The following is a 9,959-nucleotide window of genomic DNA, read 5'->3' as shown; positions in this document are numbered from 1 at the left end:
GGTGTAGGTGTAGGTGTAGGTGTAGGTGTAGGCATCCGGGTGCGCTGCCAGGCGCGCCCGCCCCCTGCTCACCAGCCCGCTCGCAGCTTCTCAGCTGGTGCCATGAGTAACTGCAGCGCTCCCCTGCACTTCTTTACAACAACTGCTATCACACGTGGGAATGAGGCCTGGCAGGAAAGCGAGGCTGCAGGTGGCAGGCGCAGAGGATAGCAGCAGGGAGGAGAAAAAAAGCCGAGCAACTCCATTCTCCCTCCCCCACGTCACATGGGGAGTGAGGAGCCCGGGAGTCCCGGCCTAATGCATTCTCCAGAAGGTGGCAGATAGCACAGAACCTGCAATTATGCAGCTCAAGTTCTTGCTGCTTCCTGAAAGGCCCTCTTGGCCATAAAAGGCCCATGACTGCACCCTTCCTGAAAGACCATCTTTCCCCAAACCTGAACACAGGCAAACTTGAGGAGCCGGTGAGAAAGCCTAAGCAGGGGACTGTCCCGGAAGCCAAACAAGGAAAAGTGAAATCGCGAGCAGGGGAGATAGGGCCAGCAGGGAAAGTATGACTAACAGGAAATCCCTGAAAAGGAATTAAGATGAGCAGAACAGGCCAGGAGAGTGTGACACTCTGAGACAGCCACACAGAACGGCATCGAGGATGGAGCAGCCCCGCCCCCATGCCAAAGCACCCGATGGAAGGCGATAAGGCATTCTCCTGAGCAAAGCTCTAGAGCCAATTCTCCAGAAATGTCTGTGACCTGAAAACGGCTCATTCTCAGAAGACAATTAGCTCCTCTGACCTGCCCTGACCTATGCAGCACTGAGTAAGTTCCCTCCCTGACAGGGCACACCTGAGTCACCCCAAGCAGCGCAGTCAGGCAGGCAACAGTAAAGGTCCCAAGGGAGGGTCCATTTAAAGCAGCCCAGTCACCGCAGCCATTCCAGCGGGGCAGGCCCGGCAAGGGGTCAGCTGCGCCAGGACTCCAGCCTGGGAGTCCGCGTGGGCTCCTGGGGAGGGAGGTGAGGCCAGGGGGAGGGGCAACCCCAGGAAACTCACCTCCATCTTGGAGACAAGCAGCAGCTGCTGTTTGATGCGCAGAAAGACGGAATCAAAAGCCAACTGGTGGGCCTGCTGGTTCAGGCGCGTCAAAGCCGTGCGAGAGGCGGACAGCAGGTTGTGGTTACTTGACCCTTTTTCCTAAGACAAGAAAATGCAAGAGGTAGTTTGCTAGGCCTCAAATCCAGCCGAGGCGTTTGCTAAATAGTCTGAAAAGCAGAGAAAAAGGGGGGAGTATTTCCCAGACAGTGGGTATCCCCATACTGGCTGTGCCCCGGCCCCCTGGGAGTATGCCGAATGGCAGGTGTTCGGGTTCCACCAGCAGGCGGTCACTTTCCCAGGGGACCGGGGTGCATCTACGCTAACACAGCTCATGGAATGACAGTTCAGGGAACATTAAGCTGGACCCCCCCATAAAGACAGCGGCGGGGTGAGCATTAGTGCTATGAGAAGCCGGAGCGACTGGCAAGGCTCTGGTTCCCAGCGAAGTCAGGTCAACTGCACTCGGCCAGAGGCCAAGCAGCACAACCTGTGTGAGTACCAAGGAATTCCAAACAGCCTGAGAAAAACACAGAGATGGAAATGTAACCCCAGTTTTGCTATTATAACTGAACCGATTACAACAAGCAGACATAAATCAGATTAGCAATAAAGATAAACGGAGTTGCCTTAACCTAATCACAGAAGCATGGATGAATGAACTTGCAGAACTGCTTAACGAAGTGTTTGTCAAGTTCAAATGCAGCCCGTTGGTGGGTCAAAGTGCAGAGAGATGGGGGAGACTCTGCGAGGCCAACAGAGGCCTCAGACATGTCCAGGGGTCACTGTGCCATCACCCCCAGAACTCACAGCCCACCAGGAAAATGTTAAATGGCCTTCAGCGCCAGGGGAGCAGTCTGTCTCCTCTGCCTGTCACCAAGAGTGGGGTTCAAACCAGCTCAGAGAGGATGGGGAGGTTCTGGAAAGGACGTCCCTGGCTCTCATGGGGACCCTTCCTCAGGCCTGGCGGCTCATTCCCTTGGTTGGAAGGTTCTGTCCTTGGATCGCCAGGCATCCAAGCTCAGAGCTTTACAGTCAGCAAACTAGGACCTTAAACTGAGAGACGAGATGGGCGCGAACACGCATCCCCAAGCCCTCATGGCGTGTGAGCAAACTGGCACTAGAGGGTTCCTAGCATTGGTCCACCCTCCCTCTCTCCTTAGGGAAGAGCAGTGACTTCCCTGGGGCTGGGCCAGGTCCTCCTCCACGGCTCTGAGTGCCCGCAGGGAGTACACGGTCTGGCCCCCTCCCTACCATTCGGCAACAGGAAGTGTCCCCACTTGGGGGCCAGGGCCACCCAGCCCTGCCTGTCCCATTGACAAGCTGAGCTCTGCCTGGAGGAGGCACAGCAAGCCCGTCTGATCGCAGCTGCAGCCTGTCCCCAGTCTGCTTTCACGAGGAATAAAGCGAAAGTTACATGGTCCTGCATTCACATGTCAGTTGGTTCCAGCCCAGTTTGGTCTCTCAGCTCCTTACAGCCTCAGAGAAGTGGCAGCAGGGGACGCCATGGCTCAGGCCTCACACTGAGCCAGAGACCCGGATCGGGGAAAGGGTGAGTGTCGGTCCAAACCTCTGGGCTGCCAGAATGTCATCAGTCCAGTGTCATACCTTGAGGGTATAAAGTATCTCCATTAAGCTGGCATATTCAGCAGGGTTGTCTTTCTGGAGGTAATTATACTCCTGCCACGGGTTCCTGGCAGAGCTCTTCTTGTCCGTCAGGATGCTGTCCTGAAAGCCGCTCAGGCTCCGGGGGCCGTAGGAGTCGGAGAGGTACTTCCCGGCTGTGGACAGGATCCTGCAATGACAGCCAGCCCGTCACGCCCAGTCTTCGTGGGGCGCTCGCTCTCCCTGGGGGCGCCCCACGGCAGCTGCAGGAGGCAGACTGATTCAAGGCCCATTACAGCACACGGAGACACCCCCCAGCCCAGGAGTGAGCTGGGGCTCAGGTGCCCGTAGGCCGTGGGGGCCGTCCCCCTTTAACGCTCTCCCCCAGAACTGTCGCCTAATGGATACAGCCCGCACGGGACAGTCGTCGCTTCACGCTTCACTCAGCCTGCACTGTCCACGAGGACCCAGAGGCAGCCCCGCTCGGCAGCATCCCTGCAACACATGTAGGGTCTCAGCTGGGGAAGCTGGTATCAGTCTGCCGCCCAGGTCAAGGAAAGACAGATACGTCATCCTTCAGTTTCGTGTTTTCAGTGTTAAAGGTTGTAGGCAAAAGTGTCAAGACGAATGAACGCCAGCCCCAGTCAACACTGCCTCTTTCCCAGCCCCTCAGCCAGCCCTCACCGCACGCTGGGCCCGTTATTTGCTGGTGCTGTGAACGAAACCTGACGAAACGTGCACTTGATTTCTTCACTCATCAGGGAAACATTCTCATCCTGGCCATGCGCTATAGGGTGATCATACACCTGGCCCTCAAGAAGCCCGGAACGGAATGGGGCCTCGATCCGTGCTAAAGTGCTAACAGCTGTGCCGGAAGAAGGGGGCGCGTGCCAGTCGCAGGAGGATGGCACTTCCACCCAGGCCGTGTCCTCAGTTCCTTTCAGAAAGAGCTGCTAACCGCCCCTAGTCATCCAAGTCATCCATTTACCCTGGATCCCAGAATCCGACCACCCCACCAAACTGCCCAATAAGACCGTGTCCTGGGAAAACACCGGTGTTCCAGAAATGAACAGCGGGCACCGCTAAAGTACAGAGGAACCAGGAGAAGGCCTGCGGGGACCCCCACGCAGCCCGTAAGTCACAGTTCCCCCTCTGCAAGGAGGCGATCTTGAGAGTCCAACAGCCCCGCCACTCTTCCCCTGAAGCGCTCAGGAATGCTGCAGCCACCAACCGCCTCCGCTACCAGGGAGGAGCCGGGCTCCCGTGAGGCTGACTGGAGATAAGATAAGCTTATAGGTGGCACACACCAGCCTCCCTGGTGGAAACAGGTGGCGGCTGTCCCTCTTTTCCTGTCCTAGGTTCAGAGCTCCAGGATGACCCTGTCTCCTAAAGAGGCTCCTCTGGCTACACTGAGGCTGCTCTCACCACACTCCACAGCTGGGGTCGGCCTCCCGGCCCCCTCTGAGTGGCAAGATACCCACCCTTGACCCATCATTCACCTGCCTAAGCAGATCCTCCCTTGAGCTGCAAATGCAATTCCACCTTCATTAAAAGGTTAAGGAAAACCTGGATGTCCAAGATGGAAAGATGCAGAGAAACTCAAATCCAAGGACAGACACTCACCCGTGCTGAGAAAGGACAGTGTGGGCTGAGGCTCTGCCCGACCCCGCTGGTGTTCAGGGGCAGATCCCCGCCCCTCAGCTGGATCAACTAGCTCCCCAAATACTTTCTTTTACTTGAAAAGTTTCTACCCTCAGTATCTCCTCATCTGTAGGAAAGGGAATAAGAATAGACCCGCTAGCTCTTTGGCAGCTGGGGGTGGTTACAGCGTTAACGCATGAACGCTGCTAAGGTCCGAGCTCAGTAAATGGCGTCCAGGTGGGACCGGGGGACTGTTCACCATGTTTCTTCTGGAGAAAGCATTTTCAGGTAAGATTTTTCAGTTTTTGTCTCAAATGCTAGTTAACTGTTTTAATTTCTTCAATGAGCTGGGGCCAGTCTATAACTACTACTATAATTAAGGAAAAAGAATATGCTACATATTGTTAACATGTAGCTATATATTATTATATGCTACATATATAATATGCTACATATTATTTTCTTTTAAATAGGTAAATGTTCCATTTCACCTCTTCTGAGGGGCCCTCTGTGCCCCCAGATCCACTCACTGCTCCCTGGGATGCCCCTCACGCTGCGTGTGCACCGAGCACACTGACGGGGCAGGTGCTGTGCTTCCATCGTGCACACCTGTGGGGCTGGGTTTTCCTGAAGAAGCCACATTGTTCATGCCAGGCTGGTCCGGAGTTAGGAACGCCAGGGCTGCCCCCATTCTACCCACTGCAAGACTTTCCCCAGGAGAACCACAGAGAAATGCCATGACGATCCAGGGTTCAGAAGGAAGGAACCAACAAGCACCTGGGGAGCCAGGGTGTCCCCCTACTGGGCAGCTCATTCTCACCACCTGCTCCCCCAACTTCACATCGTACCACCACCAGAAAGTCCCTCCCACGGATTTCTCTAGGACAGTAAGGAATTTTCCAAGAAAGGGTTGAAGGAGCTTCTCCTACGTCAACTCACACAACTTAATGTGAGGCAGATTCCTCCACCCCCAGTTGCTCAAATAGAGAACTCAGCCCTACCCTGGAGTTGAGAGCTTCGGCTGAAAGGAAGAGGGAAATGTGGCAGGCTGGGGTCTTCTGAGGGGCAAACAGCCTGAATCGGTCACTCAGGACACAGGCGCCCTGGCAGAATGGAACGGGGCAGAAGGGACTTTCCCAAGAGCTGACCCCCAAAATCTCTGGACCTGCCTGTTCAGAGCACAGACTTCTGCAGAACCCGAAGGAGGCTGGCTGGGATCGTTTCAGTGCGGTGGGCCAGCCCCCGGGGACTTAGCCGCTTCTCGTTTCCCTGTGGAGATTCATTTTGAGTTCCAATAACTGGCTGACAAACAAGCAGACAGAACCCAGCCCGCTCATAATTTGGAGACGACATGTACCATTTCTTCATGGAGGCTGAAACATCCTCGTCCAACCAAAATGACGTGCCCACAGCCAAGTAGGCCAGACTTGCGCCCATTTTAGGTGCTCAGTAAATAAAAATGATGACAATGACGACACTGTGCATCTAGGCACAGACAGTCCTTAAGCTTGGTGGCTCTCAGAGGGTCCATACGTTTGCTGTCCTGTGTGCCGAGTCCAAAGTCCTCCCCCAACCTGGAACCAGAGACTCTGGGCAGCCCCCTCCTACCTGTTTGCCAGCTGCTGCTCGAAGTCTCCACAGTGCCTCAAGAGCTCTCCACAGGTGGCTATTATCCTAAACAAAACGAAAAGCACTTCAACGTTCAAGTATCTGGAATGCCACCTTTACAGGACAAACATTGTCTCATTCATAAAAATTCTAACTATTCATTCCTTTTGGAAGTGAACTGGGAAAGCAATTAACCATTTGATTGCCTCGTTGAAGTGTTTTATTAATTAGCAGTTACTGTCTGTGGTAAATGCAGCGTGGGTCAGCTCCCCGTCTGGGGGCTGAACTCCTGCTGCAGTGGCTGCTGATGTCTTCCTAGGGCTGAGACTTAACCCCCTGCACAACCAGGGAGGCCCCTCTAAAATCCTTTAATAGCCAATGAGTCATAATTCTCTCCAGTACACTATCAAATAGCTTTACATTTCTAAAATACCGAGATGCTTTGGGCTTTGTCCTTGAGAAAACAAATTAGAAATACTTCGTATCCAAAATTTAAAAACCAAAGTTCACTATTTAGTATTTGTAGGATGCCTGTTATTTTGCAAGTATGGGAGAGAAACTTGTTTTGACGCTAGAGGCATCTCTCTCTGATTGCCTGAAAGGCAGATAGATGAAGATTAAGCCACGTGTTTCTCAGAGATAAGCCCCAGTAATCAGCATATCTGTATTTAGTAATCCTTTAATTTTCAAGCAATTTTATGCTAGGCCTCAAACTCCAACTACGGAGTCCTTCAACACCAAATTCTAATGTCAGGACAAACCTAAGGATTAAAAAACATCTTAAGCCTGGTTAAATTTTAACTCTCTTTAAGAGTGCCAGGCCGCAGTGGGGGGCGTTCCTCCATTGGGGGAGAGGGGGGCCTGCCTCAGGGGCAGCACAGCCACCAGCTCACTACGTCCCTTGTCCCCATAGGCGACAGGGGGCAGAGTCAGCATCTAGAACATTACATTTCATCAAAGGAAGTAAAAGCCCAGGTCTGGGCCCCTGGGGAGGGTGTCAGGGGCCGTCCTGGATGTCCCAGATTAAAGATGCCTGGGGATGGCCGGGATGCGCTCTGGCCCGGGCACCCACCCACAATGAGTGCGTCACAGGCATCCAGCACAGGCAACCTTGGCTGGGGTCAGGCCGGACTGTAAGTGGATTTTCAGGAAAGAAATTTCTAGATTATTTTCATCCCTGATAGCACAGATGCCAGACCACATGCGCACAGAAAGAGCGCACACCCAGTATGGGGGACTCCAGCCAGCACCCCCGACGGGCCACGGCCTTGGGCAATGTGGGCCCAGCTTTCAGAGCTTCCAATTTTAAGGTGAAGTTAGAAATATGAATTACATTAAATCTGGTTTTTAGATGTTGATAACGAATCCAAAGTTTGTCTACATGCCATAATCAAACATGCCCACGGGTCAGAACTGGCTTCTTTCTGGCTGGACACACTGTGAGGCCAAACTTCCCAGGCCATGGCCCATCACACTCTCCCCTCAGGGCTTGGGGCCACAGGTGTCTGCCTCGGGCTCACAGGTCACCCTGGACCTGGGCATCAAAGCCGCGTGGGAGGGTCACCTCCACACCTTTCACCAGGACTCCTACGCTGCCCTTTCTAGGCCACAGGGTGTGGCTTCCCCATTTCACACTCTGAGATCCAGAAACAGGACCCAGCCAGCCACGCATTTTCTCAAACATAAGCGCTATGTTATTTCACATCTGCAGAAAGCACGGGCTGGGGGTGGGGACTGCAAACTAAATATAAAACGTAGTGCCCAGAGGAGATGAGGAGTTCAACAGGGCCTTGAAAATACTGTGAGAGCAAGGGGGGGCCACCCCCGCTCTCGTATGGTGGGTTGGGCTTTGTCTATTCACTGTTTTCAGAGGCTAGAGTCTGTGCTTTAAAAAAGAAAAGGCAGCAAACGAGAACGAGAATCAGCCCCTCACACGCACAGCCATCATTTCCATAGACCATATTCTACATGGTTGTTTCCTACATTAGGAATGGGCTTAGGTTACAGCCCCCACTTTACCTGATGGAGTTCTGAAAAGCTGTCCAGTCTTCTTGGAAGAGGGAGTCGGGAGGAATCTCATCCAGCTTGCACTTCTTCCGTATTGACTGGAGCGTGCTGGTGAAGTCAGACACGTACCTGGGGAAGAGGGCAGCAGCAGCGTCAGACCCCGGGGCCCTCACCCCCTGGGGTTAGACAGCCTTGACAAACTGCTCAGGGCCCGGAACGTGTGTGTGCAGGCACCCAGCTATCCAGTGTAGCACAAAATGGTCTGCTCTGTGTGGCAAGCCCACCACGCCCAGCGGTGGAGCAGCTGCTTGAGGAGGAGGGAGAGAGCCACTGAGACCAAGATCCAGGTGACCCAACAGTGGCGCAGGCAAACCGCTCCCTCATCCTACTGGGCATTTCTTTGGAAGCTGTTTGGCAGAACAGTTAGAAACATCACGTCCCACTATCGCATCTGACTGTCACCTGGGACCCTGTCCTGAGTCCTTTTGCAGCATTTACATTACCGCCAAACTGCCTGCAGGCAAGGTCCTGACTGACCTCAAGCAAGAGGAGCTCGAAACTAAACTGGAGCTGGAGACCCCTGGCATGTGGCCTGCTCCCGCTGCGCAACCGACTTCCTTCCTGGCGCCCGGCACACGTAGGGCTTAATGGCTTATCCGCACACGTGTCCAGCAGGTGCTGCCATTTCTAGACCAGAAGCTCCAGGCGGGCAGGACTGTCCCCAGCTCCTAACTGCGTCCCCAGGAAATCAGCGGCAGGCCGGGCATGAGGGAGACATGTGGAAATGGCTCCTGAATGAAGGGGAGACTGGCCCGCAGCCCGGGGCCTCGGTGTCCAGTCTTTCAAATGGACTTCGTGTGCCTTCTGCACTGCCTCACAGAGCTGTCGTGCTGATGACTAGACACTGGGTTCCCCGAAAAGGACGAAATGAAAGCTGATGGGGTGGGCCTTTCTTAAGGCTGCAGAGTTGGTGGCCATGACCAAACAGCGTGTCCTGGGAGGGGCTTTAACGACACACTTGCACGTCATGGTCCCAAGGTGGCGGCACCATCAGCTCACTTGGGGGAAAGGTGCCAGGAGACAGAGAAGGGTACTGGCCCACCGAGGCCCAAAAGCAAGGGCCAGGCGAGCACCCACGCCCGCTCCCGCCGGCACGCCGAGGTCGCCTGCCCCTAGTGTCCGCCCTCCCCGTCTCGCCCCGCAGTGGCCGCCTGCCAGTGAGCTTCGCCCTGACTCCCCAGTGTCCTGAACATGGGCTGTTCTGGCTGTTTCCTTTTCACAGAATATCCTTACTATAGTAAAATGTTTAAGAGGAATTTGTATTCTTTTTAAAACCAAGTTTTCAAAACAACCACCCAAAGAACAGAAAGTAAAACTATGACGACCAGGCCCTGGGAGGGTCGGGGTGAGAGGGCGGCTCCAGGAACCGTCCTCGCCGGCCTCACCAGTCAGCGGGCAAGAGGCGTCGCTGATGCTGCAGAAGGCGCCTGCCCCCCGCAGGCGGGGCAGGGCAGAGACAGCAGCTAGGTGCTCAAAACTGGCTCCTCTCAGAGAAGCAGGAAGGAAAAGGCCTTTTTTTAATACCGTCTCATATTTTAAAAATTATTTCTAGATAATACTATTTTTGTTATTTTATAGTGTCATTCTTAGATCTCAAATCTTCTTTCCATCCAAAAATCCTTGTTGGTGCCAGAAAAAAAACCCTCTTTTGTTTGCTCGCTTGTTTTTATTTAACTTGTTGCTGAGGCCTCTCTTCCTACAGGAGCACATCCTGCCGGTGACCCGGCATCTGTGGGCAGGCATGGCATCCCTGGGAGCTCCGGGAGGGGCTGCCTGCCCAGGGCAGTGACAGAAGGCACTGGGCCCAAGGACCTCAGAGCTCACGGGGCATGCTCAGTAGTTCTGGAATGACAAGACGCTCTCAACTTATAGCAAAACAGCATTCAGCTCACTAAAAGGAATTTCTTGAGACTTAGAACAACTTCATTCTTGAACAAGAAGGTCTCCCCCTGGA

At 54.0% G+C, this 9,959-nt stretch overlaps 1 protein-coding gene across 2 annotated transcripts in view; it reads right to left on the bottom strand.

Moving 5' to 3' along the window:
- Positions 1-9,959, bottom strand: part of COG7 (component of oligomeric golgi complex 7) — a 40,846-nt gene that overhangs the window by 11,575 nt on the left and 19,312 nt on the right. For both annotated transcript variants that reach the window (XM_004691716.2, XM_012731993.1), the window contains exons 10-13: positions 7,958-8,074; positions 5,939-6,004; positions 2,693-2,879; positions 1,046-1,186 (exon numbers count right to left, since the gene is read on the bottom strand). In XM_004691716.2, the coding sequence (XP_004691773.1) occupies positions 1,046-1,186; positions 2,693-2,879; positions 5,939-6,004; positions 7,958-8,074 (511 nt within the window). The remainder of the gene's footprint in view (positions 1-1,045; positions 1,187-2,692; positions 2,880-5,938; positions 6,005-7,957; positions 8,075-9,959) is intronic.

The sequence above is a fragment of the Condylura cristata genome, unplaced genomic scaffold, assembly GCF_000260355.1.
Source record: "Condylura cristata isolate star-nosed mole 26May11 unplaced genomic scaffold, ConCri1.0 scaffold00032, whole genome shotgun sequence".
NCBI lineage: Eukaryota > Metazoa > Chordata > Mammalia > Eulipotyphla > Talpidae > Condylura > Condylura cristata.
The sequence above is the reverse complement of the archived record's forward strand: the minus strand, read 5'-3'. Positions and strand labels throughout refer to the sequence as shown.